Consider the following 19,771-nt stretch of genomic DNA (forward strand, 5'->3'; position numbering starts at 1 on the left):
CTGAGCATGTTTAAGGTAGGCTAGGCTTAGCTATGGTGTTCGTAGGTTAGGTGTCTTAACAGATGCATTTTTGAATAAGGTGTTTTCAGTTGTTGGTGGGTTTCTTCGGACATAATCCTGATGTAAATTGAGGAAGATCTGCATTCAGAATTTAAGTGCCCTTATTACCAACCATAGCTTTAAGTGGCATTCTCATTATGGTTAATTGACTTAATGATCCTAAAGCTGTTTTGCCTAAATTCCAGAGCACAGAAACCTTCCATCCCAGCAAAGCAGTAAGTTACATCTGTTCATCACCACAACAATGACGTGAGCATTCCCGGCCATATCAGACTCTGCTCTTTCTGTCTTTACAGTGGGCTCCTCAGTGTCACCCAGGGTGGCTCCCACAGCACCATCGGTAGCATCAGCCGCATTGTTTTCAAGGAAGTCAAGCCCAGCGGCGCTGTCTGCAGCCCTGGTCGCTAGGGGCACTGGCAGCAGCCCTTCAGATGTGGCCTCGGGATTAGCCAAGAGCAGTTTGACCACTGCTCCAGCTAAAAATGTCACAAACAACGCACCTGGCCCAAAGGCAACACCGGGGACCGCCCATCCAGCCTTCTCCTTCACGCCAGCCTATATGTTTGCGAGAACAGCGCTCACTGTGAGTGCTCACACAGCCATGCAAGGGAACACGGGCACTGCCTCTGGCCTGTTGTCCACAACACACCTCCCCAGGAAACCACAAGCCATGCACACATCAAACCTCCCCAACCCAGACACACCCAAGGCATCCACCCCACGTCCGCTGACAATCACAGCAGCCTTGACGTCCATCACCGCACCCGTGAGGGCCACCTGGTTGCCTCCTTTGCTGGCAGAAAACACAAATGCTGCTCCTCCTGCTGCATCGACTGCTATGGTCACAACTGGCAAAATGGCATCTAATCTGGAGTGTCAGATGTCCAGTAAGTTCCTGGTGAAGACAGGTAAGAGTCCACTGACTTTTATTTCACTTGAAAGCAGCAAGCACATCACGGCCACGGAGATGTAACAGAATTATTAGATTTATTTGAGACCAGTGGTTCTCATCCAGGGATGATTGCTCCACCTTTCCCCCACCCTGCCCCAGGGACACTTGGCCTTTCTGGGGACATTTCTGGATGTCTACAACTTGGAGGGTGGGAAGGGTAGTACTGGCATCATGGAGGATAGAGACCAGGGATGCTGCCAGACATCCTATAGGGCGCAGGACGGTCGGCAGCAAAGAAAATCCAGCCCAAACTGTTTGTAGTGCCAAGGTCGAGAAGACCTGTCTTTATCAGGTGGCAGAGGAGAGAAGAACATTATGTGACATGGATTCTAGTCTTAGAATCAGAGGCCCCTGGGTAGCCAGTTCTGCCAGTCAGTCTGAAAGCAAGGTTTGCCTGTAGATTGAATCAGTGATGTCTCACATGAATGAAAGATATGATTGGTAAAATACAAAATCTTGGGAAGTACTACAGTATCCTGAAGGACTTTCTGGTCATGAATTTTCTCAATCAGCAGGTACTAAAAGTATACTACAATATACTATGTGGGTGCCCAGGATTTATTTTGATGTTATAAAGGAGACTTTCTTGAAAGAGTTGGGTGGTAGAGGTGACCTCTTTAGCTTCCACCTCCTGGCTGCAGCAAGCAGACCAAGAGGCACAGGGTGCTTTTAATAGTGTTCTAGTGTTGGCTATAAAAAGCATCAGACACATTATTTGAAAGTGCGTGCCAACGTTGAATGCTCGTATCCCTCCTCCCTCTTTACCCGGCAAATAATTAAATGAAATTGTGTCTTGAGACATACCCTATTCTAAAATGGGAAATTGTGAAACTAGGCATAGCAGAAAGTACAGTATCTCTTTTGATGTCTCAAGAAATTATGCCATCTGGTTTTTCACTCCCCATCCCCCTCTCCCTCCAGATCAATGCCTCCTCCTGAGTGGCAGGCAATCCCAGCCACCTAGATACGGAAGTCTGGAGCATTTTCCCTTCCCTCTTCTGCACATGCCCCTCACCCCAGCCGCACCCAAATAATACTGGTGCCTTTCAGTTCTACTCCTAAACACCCCTTCTCTCCACCCCACTGCCACTTTGCTCATTCACATGGTCATCATTGCTTAGCTACATTTCTGCAACAGTGGCCAAATTTATCCCCCTGCCTTCAGACTCCCCCTGCTCCAGTCTGTTCTCCAGTCTGGGGAACTTTCTGAAATATATGCCGTCACTTAAACCCTTCGCTTTCTGTTCTCTTGGGACCAAGCCTAAACATGGGTACAGAAACACATCACTTTTCTCCCCAGTGCCTTTGCACTTGGTCTTCACTCTGCTGGAGTGGATGGGAGCAGACCTTTCCCCCTTGGCCTAGCTCATAGCTTCAGGACTCAGCGGTAGCAGCAGTTCCTCCAGGAAACCTTCCCTGATCCTCACCCCCTTGCCCAAGTCAGGGCGGGATCCCCTCCTGGGGCCTTCACAGCCTCCCTTCACATAGCACCTGTCACGTTCAGTTCAATCAAAATGCCTATTCTCCACCACCACCCTCCCACCCCACCCCCGTCTCTGTCCCACTTCTCGGGTTGTTTTAGGTGGCCTGGCTAGCTCAGGGTCTGCCCTTGAGCAGGCTAGGGCCACACAAATGGCTAGTGCCTTCTTCCCTTATGCTCGAGCAGGTCCAACAGAACTATTACCCCGGCCCACCCCTCACCTGGGTTTGACCTGTGCTCACCAGCTTTGTTTAGCGCTTTCAGGAGGTGGTGGCGGTGGAGGGGAGAGAGCTCATTAAGAGGTCTGTTGCCTCTCCCTGACAGCCATGCTTCTGTTTTGCCCCACAGTTCTCTTTCTGACCCAAAGGAGAGTGCAGATCATTGAAAGCTTGAAGCTCAATGTCGCCAAAGGGCTCACACAGGCACTGCGGAAGGCTTTCCACCAGAATGATGTCTCAGCTCACGTAAGTCCCTTGATTTTGTAATCAGACTAATCCATCTACATCTACTTGGCCCCAGAGTATGTTTAGATGGTTTTCTCGGGTACCATAACCACACTTGCCAAACGTAGGTTCTTTCTTCATTTTGGCAAATAGCTAATGCATGGCGGTTGGAGAAAAAGGTCAGATTTTGAGATGGCAAACTGAGGCTAATTGCCCTATGTCTAGATTTCTTTTCTTTCTTTTTTTTTTTTAAGCCTATATATACTGTTTTAAATTGGCCCATTATTCTGTTGTTTGGGAAAGTATTTAATATCATCTGTATGATTCTCCAGAAACTATCCAATCACTTTCTCTTTTGTCTTCCTCACCATTGTAAATAGTAATTTATTTCTGGACACTGAAAAATTGTTCTGACTTGTAAATTGAGTCTAACTTTGCTTAAATTGCCAGCAGCAGACAGGGAAGTAAACACTTTTTTAAAAATTCCAAGCACTTGAATGCCAAGTACTATTTAACAACTGCTAGCTGGTTTTGATGGCAAATTCAAGTGATGGAAGCCTTACTTTACACTCCTTTGATTTGATTCCAAGTTTGAAAGCAGTAAATGTGACTGGCAGTTGATATACAAGCCTTTCCACCACTTGAAAATGTTGCTCTGGCTTCTTCCTTGAATGCTTGGTTCTATTGCTGCTTTCAGCTCAGTGGTCCCCACAACCACCCTAAGGACAAGGAATGAGGCCTTGTACAGTTTGTTGGTCATTATTAATCTCTTTCATATAATTCTGAGAAAAAAAAGAGAAAGATGTGCATTCCAGGAGAAGCATCTGTGGTTTCTATCTGCACCAGAAGCTTTATTTGAAAGTCAAACATGTGAATGTTTCCACTTGGTTGTCTAATATAGTTTTCACTAAACTTAAGTAATTTTCAAACTACCTTCCTAGTTTTTGCCTTTTCTCCATATCATCATAGAACACTGTGACAATTAGTGTTAGGTTTTTTTTTATAAATCAGCTAATTTTTAAAAACTTAAATCATATCTTTTGAAAGGACTTTCCCTAAATGGAAATCAAGATCATTTGCCACAAATAAAAGGTAATCACGAAGATGAGAATAACGGAAACAGCTTGTTAAATTCAAGTTAGACATTGTTGCTTGCAGAGGGCTCTGAGGCTAAGCCTGTCCCTTTGTTTGTTTAAAAATATGATTATCAAGGATTATAGAGGTATTACAAGTAAATAGTCCTCAAACTGAGACTTGCTCCTTGAGATACTTAGGATTGGAATGGGAGTCACTTTTTCACTGAGTGATTTGGTGTTATGAATGCTGTGTTCATGTTCCATCTAGAAGTATCTCTTGTTCCACTTAAAGTCACCTTGAACACCACTTTCAGGTGACAGAGTGGTGGGGAGCACATAGTGTGGAAGGCCCAAAGGCACACCCAGCCTGTTGGAAAATCAGTTGTCTTGGTTTCTTTGGAAAATACACATGGCGCCACTAATGGAGATACAAGAATGAGGGGGAAGCAGGTGTTAAAACACTGTTAATATGACTGCAAAACAAAATAGGAATAAAATCTAAAGCCTCAAAAATCTTTCAAAGGGGTCAGAAAGAGCTCAGATCAACAGTGTCCCCTAGGACAACTGTAAGAGAAACTCTCCATGGCCGATTCCTGCCTTGGTCTTGAACCAACTTACGAGTCAAGAATGGGGTTAAGCCTAAATATTTCTTGTCAGCTTCCAGAGAAAGGAAATCACCTCGCTGACTACCTGACCCCTGTCCTGGAAGTGCCCCCACTTAATCTGTCATTTCTCCCTTTTAATTTTCATAAATGATAAGAAATATAATAAAACTGTTTTCCCCAGCATTCTATCCCCTGGAAATCTCTTTTACCTGCCATCTCCTGTCTGGGTTCTTGGGTGGTGATTGGTGCTCACGGGATTTTAATGAGGCACTGAAGGAATCAACAACACAGATTTAGTTCTATTCCATGTAGGTCCGATATAAATTATATTTTTTGCCTTCTGATGTTTTAAGACTTGCCAGTCCACAAATGCTTTATAGGATTGTTAGAGTATTTGTTGAATGAGCACATCCTATTCCCCAGCCATGTGCTATGTAATAGCTTGATTCTAAGAAACACCAAGAAGAACTTTAAAGTATTGTGGAAATAAACACTGTGTTCTGTGGGTCCATTTGTTTTGTAGGTGGACATTCTGGAACATTCTCATAACGTCACAGTTGGTTATTATGCTACCAAAGGGAGGCTGGTGTACTTGCCCTCTGTGGTGATTGAAATGCTGGGTGTTTATGGGGTCAGCAATGTCACTGCAGATCTGAAGCAACATACCCCAAACTTGCAGTCTGTGGCAATACTTGCCTCCCTATGGATTCCCCAGCCTGCAGGCTACTTCCAGCTGAAAACAGGCAAGTAGCTCAGAAGGAAAGGATTCTTATGTTCTGGGATCAGGATGGGGGTGGGGGTAACCAAGAGGACGCCTGTTTAAAAACTCCACTGCTAGCTGCTCTGTCGTCTCTTAAAGTCCCTGTGTACCTTCCTCAAAGGGCCCTGCTAATCAAATGTCCAAGTTCTCTGCATATCAGCCTAAACTTTACCAATCCTGCATTTATTAGAAATATTTCTTTAGAGGAGCCTTCTTTCTTAATTAATATAATCAGTCCTTGATAAGCACCAAGTACTGTATTTTTACTTGTTTTCAGTATTACCAGTGGATACTGATAAGAGGTGGGCATCCATAAAATCTATGCTCTGGAGCAATGTGTCCAGATGCCACTGGATCAGCATCTCTGAGCTCAGGTCTTGTAATCTTTCTTTCAATTTCCCTGGTAACTCTAATTTTGTGGTGTGTAATCACAAGAGTGGAGAAACCACTGAAATTGAAGGACTCAATCAACTTAGTAATGCAGGTCAATTGATTTTTTTCCCTCCAAAGAAATAGAAGTTATTATCTCTCAGGTTATTTTTTGTCAGTCTTGGAGCAGATGTCCGCATAAATGTCTGTGTAAACTTGTCTACATAAATCCTTTGCATTGGAGAGAGTCTCAGGTTCAATCACACTTTCCTTTTACATTGTAAATCATTTTAAGAGCCACTTCTAAAACAAGATCTAAAAACCTTGTCTGTCCTTATTTGCCTAATTTTTCTGATATAAAATCATTCTGTTTTATATCATGTCTGCTGTTAAGTTCATGGAATTGAGGCACAGAACTTTGGTGAGCACTGATTTATTGCTCTCATTCTAGTGCTGCAGTTTGTGAGCCCATCCGACAACATACAGTCCTGCAAGTTTGCTCAGACAATGGAACAGAGGCTGCAGAAGGCCTTCCAGGATGCTGAGAGGAAAGTCTTGAATACCAAAAGCAACCTGACAATTCAGGTAAGGCGAGGGTGCTTCGTTACAGTTGACAGAGGTCAACCATTATCCACATGTTGTCAAGTGATTTGGTCCCCTATTTTCAAGTTGCCTAGTGTAAATGTAACTTTGTACTTCAGACATTTGATGTAGACTGGAGAAGGTGCCACTCTGGGACCACTGAGTCAAGTCAATCCTGATACTGGGGAGGATGTCTGAGGTATGGCTGTAACAGGAGGGATGCAATGTTGCTATGTATCTGCTATGTTTTGGGATTTTTTTTTTTAAGGAAATCATAGCAAGTTTATTCATTTGCAAAGTACATAAAGTGTTCAATGTTTATGTTCCTAGGCTGCCAGCATAAGCTTTCCAAATGTTTTGGGACTTTACATTAATTTTTCAATGAGAAGCTTCCTCAGCCCTTCCCAATCCAGTTGTTATTTTCAAAAATTGAACTGAATATACTATATAAGATATTACAAATGTCTACTACAAAATAAACCAATTCTAAATAGTAGCTAACTCACCAAGATTTGCCTATTCTAGGATTTGCATTATTTTCCAGACATCCACATGAACAATCACCTTAAACACACACACATCACACACACACACACACACACACACTCCCTCTCTTTCTTTCTCTCTCATACACACACACACACACACACACACACACACACACACACACGTGCACATGCACACACATATTTCATTTAGGGCTTACAAATTTCATTTAGTCCTGTGTGCCAAGACTGTGCTAAGTATTTTACAAATGATTTGATACATAATAGTCAAGTCATCCTTCTGAGGTATTATTACCATTTCACAAAAGAGGGAACTGAGAGAGATTAAGAAACTTCCAGAAGGTCACACAGTTGATAAAGAATGGAACAAGGACTTGAGTAAAGCCCATAGTCTTATCCACTATGTTATACTATGAAATTTATGGCAAACATGTGAATTCTTTCCCGGGAAAATCCCACTCCTGGTATACTACAGTTAAGCTTCCTAGATTTAGAGTAGACATGCCACCAAAAGTCTTGCTCAGATCAATTTTTTGTGATTATATAGATAACATTTCACTAAAGACAGATCTGTCTTAATGATATTCATTCAGCCCCCAAATATCTCTAATTAACTATACTGCCCAATGTCACTGATTTTATTAAACTAAAGCCTTTGCAATTAAACCCAGTGGCTTTGAAATTGATATTTAGCTTAAGTGAATTATCAGCAAAGCCAATATGATGTAGAAAACATGCAATTTAATTTTAATGAGCAGCTTTCCTTTCTTTGATTCATCTCAAGTGTATATGGATGTATCTTATTATGATCTGGCTCATATTAGACTAAGATCTAAAAACATGTCACAAACATAAAATTTATGGAAGGATGTGACTCCCTTGTGGGAGATCTTTTTCTTTCCGGTTGGATGTATGATCCTCACAGGTGCGTGAGTCTAGGTAGAGCTTGCAGCAGAGCACACTGTAATTGTGCTCAGGAAGCACAGACTTACTGAGCGTCTGCTATTTATCAGGCACTGGCAGGGACACTTAGATAAATAAGTTGCCTTTGGCCTTAAGAAGCCTCTCTTATGCTGTATGATAGTCATGGTCCATGAGTGAAACTTTGTAAGGCAAGTAATAAACCCTCCTTGGAAAAGACTATAACTGGCAATTTGAAAATTGCATCTAAATAGATTTTAGATGCTCCTGAACATTTCAACAGCTCTTGAAATGAATGGATAGTTGGCTGAATTGTTTTATTAACCCTGCTTTGCTTTTTGCCTTGGCTGACAGGAAGCCCAGAACCAAACTTGTTGCCTAGATTTTGTAACTGCTAAGCCCCTATATTGTGCATAGATAGCTACATGCTAACCATCCCTCTGGGGGTGTCTTTTATTGGGTCTTATTTTTCCAGGACCTGGTTTTGTAATTAATAACATTTTATTGTATTAAATATAATTTGTGGGGTACCTTGGATTTTCCATGGAATAAGACCATGCAAATATTTAATTAATTTGTTTAGAAAGTCATTGAAAAAGTGACTTTTTTCTCTTTCTTTCCTTGTATAGCATTGGTATTAGGGGCTAGATTACAGTAGACTCAAGTAAGACTTTTGGTCACAAGTGACAGAATCCAAGCACAAAAAGATTTCTTAAGCAAAAAGAAGTGCTTGTCTCATGTGACTGAAAGGTTCACAGCTTACATACTTCAGGCAGAGCTGGAGGCAGGTGCTTACAGGATTTCCTCATGAAGTCCTCTCTTCATCTCTTGGCTTGCCTTGCTCTGGGTTGACATTACCCTGAGGCCCTGGCAACTCCAGGCTTGCCTCATCCTTATTGCTCACAGTCTCATGGAACCAAAGTGCTTTTTTTGGGTCATTCCAGTAAAAATCCTGGTATTAGCTCTCATTGAACCCACTTGGATCCTGTGCCCATTTCTGCATGAGTAACTGGGGCCAAGGAGATGAAATGTCTTAGTCGATTAGGCCTGTCTCAGATACTCAGTCCTAGCACTTGGGTGGGGCAGCCCCACCCAAAGCAAATGAGCCAATAGAAGAGGAGAGGTGTTTCCCCAAGGAAAATTATCATAGAATGAGGGAGAATGAATGCTAGGTAGGCAAAAAAACAGCTTTCCATTCCTTCAGCCTTGTAGGTCTAAGCAAGTGGGAAGTAAGAGATAAGAAGCTATAAGTGTCTAAGAGTAAAGGGGTGATTGAAAAGTGCCCCCTGCAGGGGCTGCTTCTATTTGGGGACAAGGTATGACTTTCAGGGAATAGTGATATGACCTTGGTCTCAGATCTGTGTATCTCTTCTTTATGAAGCTAGTGTTAAGCAGTCACCCAAAATGGTCACACTTTTCTTAGCTATAAAAAAAATGAGTATATTAAACAGAACCACAAATAAATAGAAAGACATTCTGTGCTGATGATCTGTAGACTTAACATTATTAAGATGTCAGTACTACCAAGAGCAATCAACAACAGATTTCATGCAGTCCCTATAAAAATACCATGACATTTTTTGCAGAAATAGAAAAATCCATCCTAAAATTCACATGGAATCTCAAGAGACCCTGATTAGCCACAACAATCTTGAAACACAGCAAAGTTAGAGGTCTCACACTTCCTGAATTCAAAACTTACTACAAAACTATAGTAATCAAAACAGTGTTGTAGTGGCATAAAGACAGACATAAAGACCAATGGAGCAGAGTAGAAAGTCCAAAAATAAACTTTTCCATATATATGGTCAATGACTTTTGACAAGGGTGCCAAGACCATTTAATGGGGGAAAGGACAGTCTCTTTAACCAGTGGTACTGAGAAGACTGGATATCCACAAGCAAAAGAATGATTTGGTCCTTTACCCAGCACCATCTACAAAAATTAACTCAAAATGGATCAAAGACCTAAATGTAAGAACTAAAGCTATAGGACTCTTAGAATAAAATAGAGGAGAAAAGCTTCATTACATTGAATTTAGTAGTGATATGTTGGATATACAACAGAAGCACAGGCAACTAAAGACAAAATAGATATATTGGACTTCATCAAAATTAAAAACTTCTGTAGATCAGAGAACACAATCTACACAATCCAAAGGCCGCATAAAAAATGTGAGAAAATATTTGCAAATCATCTATCTGATAAAGGGTTAATACCTAAAAAATTCAAAACTACTACTTACAATTCAACAACAAAAAAACAAACAACCTAATTAAGAAATGGGGAAAGGATTTAAGTAAACATCTCCCCAAAGAAAACATACATGTGGCCAATAAGCACATGCAAAGATACTCTACATGACTAATCATTAAGGAAGTACAAATCAAAACCATGAGACGGCACTTCACACCTATTAGGATGGCTGTGATTAAAACATAGAAAATAACCAGTGTTAGGTATGCTTTGGTTATGTAACTATATTCCTATTATGTTAATGTGTGTGCACAATTTAATTAGTAGTTTAAAACCTATCCATGCTGAAGTTACTCTACAAGAAGATATGTCAAAGAAATAATCAATCTTCCCAGGTTTTCTTCCGCCTGCTACTTCTATAGCTTTTCTTCTTCCTACCTAATCACAACCTTTAAATAGAACTCGTGCCACATGTCGAATTTACCGAGTATCATAATTCTTCCAAGTGGTAAAGATACCTCAAGACAAATGCTGGGCATAGAAGCCACAGGGCATAAATATGCAAAGAAGTAAAAAGCTAACCTTTTCAAACAATAAGGCTTCTCTCTCACTTACCAACTTAACATTTCCCTGTATGGCCCCGGAAGATGACTGGTTAGCCAGAGACGGGTAAGATTCCTCAAGGGAGGAACAACCTAAGACAGGCACAGTCGCAGGGGGCCATCTGGTGAGAAAATGGGGAGCAGCAGAGGTGAGGCTTAGAACCTCCCCCCTCATGTTCTGAGAGAAATCTTCTGCATACATGGATGTTTATTGCCCTCGTCTAGCTCGGATTAACACATAGTCTACAGGCACACACCTGATCATCTACATTTGCTCTCTTACAACACTAAACTCTGTTTTCTACCTTTATCTCGTATCTACCTACCACTTCAGCATTTTATTAAAAATAATAATAATAGAGAAATGTGGTATCCACATTTAAATCAAGTTTAAAAATCAAATGAATATTCATATTTGAACTGACTGTTAATAGTTCATAATGCATGAACAAAACCGAAAGCTTCTGTGATGACTGCCCTTGCACTGTTCACCATGTAACTTATTCACTATGTAAGAATTTGTACTCCATGTAAGAACTTGTTCGTTATGCATCAGAAGATTGGAGACTGACGAAAATTAGGCTTGGGGTGGATTAATGATTGTGCATTGAGTATTGACCCCCCTATACAGAAATTTATTGTTGTTAGCAACTATTTGATCAATAAATATGAGAGATGCCCTCACACACACACACACACACAAAATATATATATATATATATAAACAGACTTCCAATTGTAAAATAAATAAGTAACCGGGATGTAATGTATAGCATAAGGAATATAGTCAAAATATTGTAACAACTTGGTATGGTGATAGCTGGTACCTACAATTATCATGTATATAAATGTTGAATCACTGTGTTGTACACCTGAAACTAATGTAATGTAATACTGTGTGTCAACTACCCTTCAATAAAAAAAAAAAAAAAAAAAAGAAAATAACCAATGTTGGTAAGGATGTGGAGAAACTGGAATGCTGGTGCACCGCTAGTGGGCATATCAAATGGTACAGCTGCTGTGGAAAACAGTATCATGATTCCTCGAAAAATTAAATATAGAATTACCATATGATCCAGCAATTCTACTTTTGAGTATATATCCAAGAGAAGTGAAAGCAGGAACTTGAACAGATACTCATACACCCATGTTTATAACAGTGTTATTCACAGCAGTCAAAAGGTGGAAGCAGCCCAAGTGTCCATCCACAGATGAATGGATAAATAAATGAGGTAAATACATACAGTGGAATATTATTCATTCTTATAAAGGAGGGAAATTCTGACACATGCTACAGCATGGATGAACCTTTTATATCTTTATATATTTAATTGAAATACAGTTGATATATAATATTGCATTAATTTCAAGTATATAGCATAGTGATTTCACAGTTACCTACATTAAATGCTCACCCCAACTAGTGTAGTTACTATCAGTCAACAAAGAAAGATGTTACAGAACTATTAACTATATTTCTCTATGCTATACTTTCATACCTATGACTAATTTATATTATGATTGAGATTTTGTACCTTGTTATCTCCTTTACCTATTTCACCCACTCACCCCAACCCCTCCCCATGGTAAAATGGTACCATAGTGTACACTTACAGGTTACATGCCACAGTATCTATGAGTTTGTTGCTGTTTTGTTCCTTTTGGGTTTTTTTTTGCATTCCACATATAAGTGAAATCATATGGTATTTGTTTTTCTCCACCAGGCTTATTTCACCTAGCATAATACTGGGTCCCTCCATCTTGTCACAAATGGCAGGATTTCTTTCTTTTTTATGGCTAAATAATATTCTATTGTGTATATGTACCACATCTTCTTTATCCATTCATCTATTGCTGGACACTTTGTTGCTTCCTTTTCTTGGCAGTTGTGAATGATATGGCAATAAACAAGGATGAATGTATCTTTTGAATCAGAGATTTTGTTTTCCTTGGGTAAATTCCTAGGAGTAGAATTACTGGGTTGTATGGTATTTCTATTTTTAGTTTTTCGAGGAACCTCCCATACTGCTTTCCACAGTGGCTGCACCAATTGACATTCCCACCAACAGTGCAGGAGGGGTCCCTTTTCTCCACATCCTGGCCAACACTTGTTATTTTTTGTCTTTTGGATAGTGGCCATTCTCACTGGGGTCAGGTGATGTCTCATTGTGGTTTTGATTTGCATTTCCCTGATGATTAATGATGTGTAGTATCTTCTCATGTGCCTGTTGGCCATTTGTATGTCTTCTTTGGAAAAATGCTATTCAGTTCCTCTGCCTATTTTTTAATTGGGTTATTTGTTTTTTTGATGTTGAGTCATGTTGGATGTTAACCCCTTATCAGATTTATCATTTATGAATACATTGTCCCCTACTGTAGACTGCCTTTTTGTTTTGTTGATGGTCTCCTTTGTTGTACAGAAGCTTTTTAGTTTGCTGTAGTCTTACTTGTGTATTTTTGCTTTTGTTTCTCTTGCCCAGGGAGAAATGTCCAGAAAAATATACTCATGCTTATGTTCAAAAGATTTTTGCCTATGTTTTCTTCTAAGAGTTTTATGATTTCATGTCTTATATTTAGGTTTTTAATTCATTTTGAGTTTACTTTTGCATATGGTATTAGGGAGTAATCCAGTTTCACTCTCTTGCATGTAGCTGTCCAGTTTTCCCAATACCATCTATTGAAGAGACCGTCTTTTCCCCATTTTATATTCTTGTCTCCTTTGTCATATATTAATTGACCATATATGCATGGATTTATTTCTGGACTCTCTATTCTGTTCCATTAATCTATATGCATGGATGAATCTTGAAGATGTTAGGCTAGGTGAAATAAGCCAGTCACAAAAGGACAAATACCACTTACAACATTAGTTTTGTTAAATTAAGAGACAGAAAGTAGAATCATGATTGCCAGAGGCTAGGGAGATGAAGAAACAGGGAGCGGTTTTTAAATGGCTACAGAGTTTCAGTTTGAGATGACGAAAGTATTCTGGAGTTGGATGGTGTGATGGCTGCACCACAGTGTGGATGTATTTAATACCCTGAACTCTACACTTAAAATGGTTAAAATGGTAAATTTATGTGTATTTTGCCACAATTTTAAGAAGTATAACTTGTTTGATCTAGTATAGCATATGTAGAGGGATCCATATTGCAAGCTCTATAGGCTCCTTTGGGATCCAGTGAGATGTAGTTTTGTTCAAAAGCAAAAAAATAGAATGTTCACAATAGAGATAAAGGTTGAAAAGTTATTTTGGTAATTTTTTTTTTAGGTGGAAGTACAGTGAGGTCTTTTGAATTCTTCAGAAAGAAGTGCCTTTCTTTTTGCTACCCTGGGAAAGAGCTGTGAATACCTGTTGTTCCAATCACATTCCAAAAATATTTCCAAAGTGGAGAGTAAGAGTTGGCCAGTTATGTTGACACAGTATATCATTAATCATGGGGCTATAGGCTCTGTGTTAGAGAATTAAAAAGGAACTTCCCCTTACAGGAAGAAGTGGGAAATAACCTGAAGAAGCTATTCTTCACAGTCTTCTTAGAAATAAAGTTGAAAAGGAAAGTTGCAGGGATAATAAAAGTCTGGGAAAGACCAGGTATCAGTCAGCTCCCTGTAGGAAAGAGGGCATACTCAGATAAAGGTAATGTGAGGAAAGTCCAGTAGAAGTGTGGGCAGGCTCCAGGGAAACTACAGGGACAGGGCCGTGCCCAAGGCTGTACAGGTTGGAAACTGATGGGATGGAGGGAGGGAGCAGTATGGGAAACCAGAGACCAGAGCCGCCCAACAGGAGCTGTGTCCCCACAGGGATGGAGTCCCAGACCCCGGTATTCTGATCTCCCTGTCCTGCCTCTTACCCATGTGCTCCTGAGCCCCTTTAAGCTGAAGCCAGAAGGCAGAGGAGCCCATGGGGGTGGTCCACAAGGCTCTGCCTCTGAGGATGCTCAGCAGAACAAGGCAGGGTGGCGGCAAGTGAGTCGGAGGGGAGGGGGCAGACATCCTTCACAGAAGCCAGTGAAGACTGTCTGGTCGAGCTGAATGACTTTTACTGCATCTGTTTTTCAAATCTCATCTGTGGGATATTTTTGTCCATACACTGACTCAGAAAATCTCATTTTCTGGGGACTAAAAAGCTAACTTAGACAAAGTGCAAGGAAAAAAACCACACCATCTCATAATAATACTTACATATTATATATTGAATTAATAGACTACAAGGAATGTAATTGCTCTCTAAAGAAGCTATTTTATATTTCTTAATTCCTTTGTAATCTGGTTCAGTCACTTGTCTGTTACTGAGGACATGATCGACTGTGTAAGTTCCCTTCCTTTCAACTTTAAAATTCCCCAAAAGTTTGACTCAGGTTTTCTGTGGGTATTTAAGTCCTTCTTAACTTTAACATTCCAATGCGCTATTTTGTATTTTTAGAACCATGAAGTAGCCTGAGATAATTTAACCCTTAGAAAAGATACACACACCTGGTTGAGACCTAAAGCCAGGCTTGCCTGGGTTTGAGTCCTGGCTCTGTTATTTATTGGCTGTGTGGTCAAGGGCAGGTCCCTCGATCATTTTGGGCCTCAGTTTCCTCCTCTGTAAAAATGGAGTCATAACTGGATACACCTCCCCAGGGGTATGGTGAGAATTAAATGAGATAATGAGCCCTTAGCACAATGACTGGCATTTGGCCAGTGATCAGTAAACAATGTTAACTGTTATTCCTGTCTCTTCCTTGCTGTTTCCCACCTCCCTTTCATTCCTGCCCTTGACTGCTGCTTAAACTTCTCCCATGGCCTCCATGAAACAGACCCTCATCTTACCTGGCCTGTCTCCTTCCCTTTTCCTCCTGTGTTGACTCAGATTGTGAGCACGTCCAACGCCTCGCAGACAGTCATCTTGGTGTATGTGGTGGGCAATCGGAGCTCTTTCCTCAACGGCACAGTGGCCAGCAGCCTCCTCCGCCAGCTCTCGGCTGAGCTGGTGGGGTTCTACCTCACCTACCCGCCGCTCACCATTGCTGAACGTGAGTATGACCACATCACGCAGGGACCTGGCCATTTTCCCTATGGGCCATGCTCCATTTGGCAAACATCTGTTGTGCTGGGCTGCATGTGAACTCTTTTACCATAGAAAACTGAAATATGTGATAAATAGGCATTGAACTGATGACAAGTGTATCACACCTTGAAAAAAAGCTCTTGCTAGGTGCCTTTAACCTTCACATATCTCTTTACTTCATTTAATCCTCACAACTACCCTATTGAGTAGGTGCAAAATTGCCCCTATTTTACAGAGAAGAACACTGAAGCTCCAAGAGGTCGAATAAGATGGCTGCTGTCACATAGCCAGTGAGACACAGACCCTGGGGTCCAAACCCACACAGTCTGCCTTCTGAGCTTGCAGTAACTTCCTGGCGGGGCATCTGGCCTCGCGGCAATCTGGGTTGTATGGTTCCCCTCATTTCTGCCACCAGTAAATGTTCCCGAGCCTTCAGGCCCTGCCCTGTCTGTAGATACTGTGGTGCAACTTTTTTGCAGACAGCATCGTGACTTCACTTGATGAAGTCCCCACTGTCTGTGGCCTCCTCTTCCTCTAATGCTTCAGTTATATAATCCTCATTGCCATGCAGCAGGCATAGACTTTGAAGACAATGCAGCCTACATATTGTACCCAAACTTCCTTGATAGCCAAAGGAAATAAAGATTTGTGCTCTTAAGTTTAATTGTTGGTACATTTCTCAAGGTGACTGGGCAAGTTTTGCGGGGCACTTATTAGCAAAATTGTTTCTTTTTCCCTCTGTGTTTGCTTCTGATATTATAAATACATAAGATGTATGTGAATGTACTCTGTGTATAGTAGGTACTTGGAATTCTTTTTAAATGTGTGTGTAAGGGCAAGCTTTTGTGGATTGCCATGTAGTAAGGAAAGATGCCTCTGGATTTTATAGAAAAGATGATATCATAAAATGGCATTATGTCACATGAGTATGTAAAGAATTTATTTTACTTCATCTTGAAATTCTAATAATAACAATACCTAAGATTTATTGAGCACATACTGTGTGCCAGGCACATGCTAAACTCTTTGCATGTATAGTTAACCCTGCAAACAATATGGGGATTAGGAGCCCTGACCCTCCTGCACAGTCCACAATCCACATACATATATCTTTTGACTCCCCAAAAACTTAACTACTAATAGCCTCCTGTTGATTTTATGGTAGTAAATGATAAAATAGACCAGCATCTACATGTCTTTTATGTATTCATGGCATATCTAACTTTCTCTTAATTTTTTCAATATTTCAGGCTCTGTAGGCTCTGTAGTTTGTCTGCAGTTTTTCAAATTGTCACAAGTCTACAAAAAAATTCCAATGTATTTACTGGAAAAAGTCCATGATTATGTAGACCTGCACAGTTCAAACCCATGTTGCTGAAGGGTCAGCTGTGTTAGCTCTGGTGGTCACCACACCTGGAAAAAACTAGGACCATTGCTTATAAGCATTTGGCCACTAAACGTAGTCCCTGAATTAGAAAAAAATCATTCAAGAGATAATCATTCCTAAAAATGTTAGTGGTGGGTGGATAATTTTTAAAGCGAAAGCTATAGTTAAGACGGTTTCAAACTGTAGGGTCTTAATAGTGAACATGTTTTACTCAAGAAGGTTTTGGTGGAAAATAAACAAACCGAAGCTTTTTCAGGATTTGTTCCTGTGCTGAAAGAACAGAAATTCACAAACCCTAGAAAACTCTGTCTGAGAGTTAGTCCTTTACTGAGTATTTTAGTGTTCTGAACAACAAGACAGTTTTGTCTGTATGTCCTAGAGTTCCCAAGAAAAACAGGACTTAGCTGCTGGATATTTTGTCACCCACTTCCATTTCCCATAACAATTTTTACATTTAAAACTTATGAAAGTAACTTGGTTTTTTGTTTGTTTTAGCACTGGAATATCCCAACCTTGATATATCAGAAACAACCAGAGACTATTGGGTAATTACAGGTAATCTCTTATTTTATCTTCCCTTTCACCCTGTCAGATTGGCTTGATTTTTAAAAACTGTGTGATAAAAAAATTTTTTAAATAAAAATAAAATAAACACAAAAAGTATATGCCATTCAGTAATAGGATTGACATTTTTTCTTTGGTCCTGTCTTATAAAGTCAAGAAGTGACTTCCACACAGGAGTGGGTGCAGAAAACTAATAAAAGGCATCCCACGGAGCATGAATATTAGATAACCGATTCAAAACAGCAACCTATAAAGTCCCACCAAAACCTCCCCTTTGCAGAAAGTGGAACAATGTGAAGGTACAACATTAACCTGTGACCGTCTAGGACCTGTCTATGTGAGTGGTTGTTGACCTGTGTGAAGATGGCAGCCCTTCTGCACAGTCCTGCAAAACCCTGGTGACAGGAATGCCCAGCCTGCACTTCTGTCTCTCCCCTGGCATGAGTCCCACACCTGCTCTAATCCTGGAGGAGCCCAGGCATAGTCCTGACAGGGAGGGAGGATGGAAGTAGAAAGGTGTCTTGCTGGCATTTTCTTTTTTTTCCCTTGACATTTCCCAGCTGAGCTTTATGAAACAGCAAAAAAACGTTCTTGTTTGTGTTTTTCAAACCTGACAGTATCTCTGAAAATCAGAGAAGCAAGGATTGGGAGCAAAGAGAAAAGAAAATTGTAGGAGGAATGTGACCCAGCCCAGCCATAAAGGGGAGGGGCAGGAGGGGGAAGGTATTAATTTGCTGGGGCTACCACAGCAAAGTACCACAGACCTGGGGGCTTCACCAACAGGAATTTATGTTCTCACAATTCTAGAGGCTGGAAGCCCAGTATCAAGTTATCGGCAGTGGTGGTTTCTCCCAAGGCCTCTCTCCGGGGCGTGTGGGTGGCCGTCTTTCCTTGTGTCCTCACAGGGTCTCCCCTCTGTGTGCATCTGTGTCCTGATCTCCTCTTCTTGTAGGGACCCCAGTCAGATTGGATTAGGGCCCCCCTAGACCATCTCATTTTACCTTAGTCACCTTTTTAAGGCCCTATGTCCAAATACAGTCGTGTTCTGAGGTCCTGGGGTTTAGAACTGCAACATATGGATTTGGGAGGCACAGTTCAGCCCATGACAAGAAGGGAGGAAGATCCTGCAAGTCGATGTGTCTGGGCCCCTCTGAGATGTGCCTCTCACCTTCCCCATGTCCTTGCTCACATGCTGTCCCACACAAGCTGCTTGGAATGCCAGCAAAGAAGTACTCAGCCCTGTTTGATGACACCTGCTCAAGATCACTCCTAAATTGCAGTAAATGGCATTTCTTTCTTCTGTGCGTAGCCATGATATGCAGGCATTATTTTACCCTCTAAGAAAGCAACCTAAAGAAACGTGTTTAAGAAAGAAAAGAAAAAAGACCCACCAGAGTTTTTGCCCAAGAGTTTTAGCCAAGATAATGCTAACCCAGCAGCACATTTTTTTTTGAGGAACATTATGTTTACTAGACTCCCCCTTCACTGAGTCCCCCACACATACCCCATTAGTCACTGTCCATCAGCGTAGTGAGATGCTGTAAAATCACTACTTGTCTTCTCTATGTTGCACAGCCCTCCCCATGTTCCCCCACATTATACATGCTAATCGTAAGGCCCCCTTTTTTCTTCCCCCCTTCTCCTTCCCTTCCCACCCATCCTCCCCAGTCCCTTTTCCTTTGGTAACTGTTAGTCCCTTCTTGGGTTCTGTGATTCTGCTGCTGTTTTGTTCCTTTAGTTTTTCCTTTGTTCTTATACTCCACAAATGAGTGAAATCATTTGGTACTTGTCTTTCTCCACCTGGCTTATTTCACTGAGCATAATACCCTCTAGCTCCATCCATGTTGTTGCAAATGGTAGGATTTGTTTTCTTCTTACAGCTGAATAATATTCCATTGTGCATATGTACCACATCTTCTTTATCCATTTGTCTATGGATGGACACTTAGGTTGCTTCCATTTCTTGGCTATTGTAAATAGTGCCCAGCAGCACATTTTTGAAGCCAGCAGGTTATATAACATTAACAAAATCATGCCCCCTCCACCAGAAATGCTGCTTTTAACATAATGTTTCCCCACTTCTGTTAACTTTCAGGTTTACATTAAATGGTAACACATCCACTCTTAAACGCAAGCCATCCTTGACAGCGTCCTGCTTCTCCTTTCCTCGTGGACCTGTGTCTTGCTCCGCTTCTGTTTTAGTGACATTGCCTAAATA

The 19,771-nt window shown here is 41.0% G+C and overlaps 1 protein-coding gene across 2 annotated transcripts in view; it reads left to right on the top strand.

Moving 5' to 3' along the window:
- The window catches only part of KIAA1549L (KIAA1549 like), a 280,028-nt gene that overhangs the window by 158,834 nt on the left and 101,423 nt on the right, over positions 1-19,771 (top strand). For both annotated transcript variants that reach the window (XM_036891807.2, XM_036891810.2), the window contains exons 3-8: positions 357-968; positions 2,841-2,956; positions 5,140-5,359; positions 6,197-6,330; positions 15,405-15,567; positions 17,485-17,544. In XM_036891807.2, coding sequence (XP_036747702.2) covers positions 357-968; positions 2,841-2,956; positions 5,140-5,359; positions 6,197-6,330; positions 15,405-15,567; positions 17,485-17,544 — 1,305 coding nt within the window. The remainder of the gene's footprint in view (positions 1-356; positions 969-2,840; positions 2,957-5,139; positions 5,360-6,196; positions 6,331-15,404; positions 15,568-17,484; positions 17,545-19,771) is intronic.

The sequence above is a fragment of the Manis pentadactyla genome, chromosome 9 (assembly GCF_030020395.1).
Source record: "Manis pentadactyla isolate mManPen7 chromosome 9, mManPen7.hap1, whole genome shotgun sequence".
In the NCBI taxonomy this organism is placed as follows: domain Eukaryota; kingdom Metazoa; phylum Chordata; class Mammalia; order Pholidota; family Manidae; genus Manis; species Manis pentadactyla.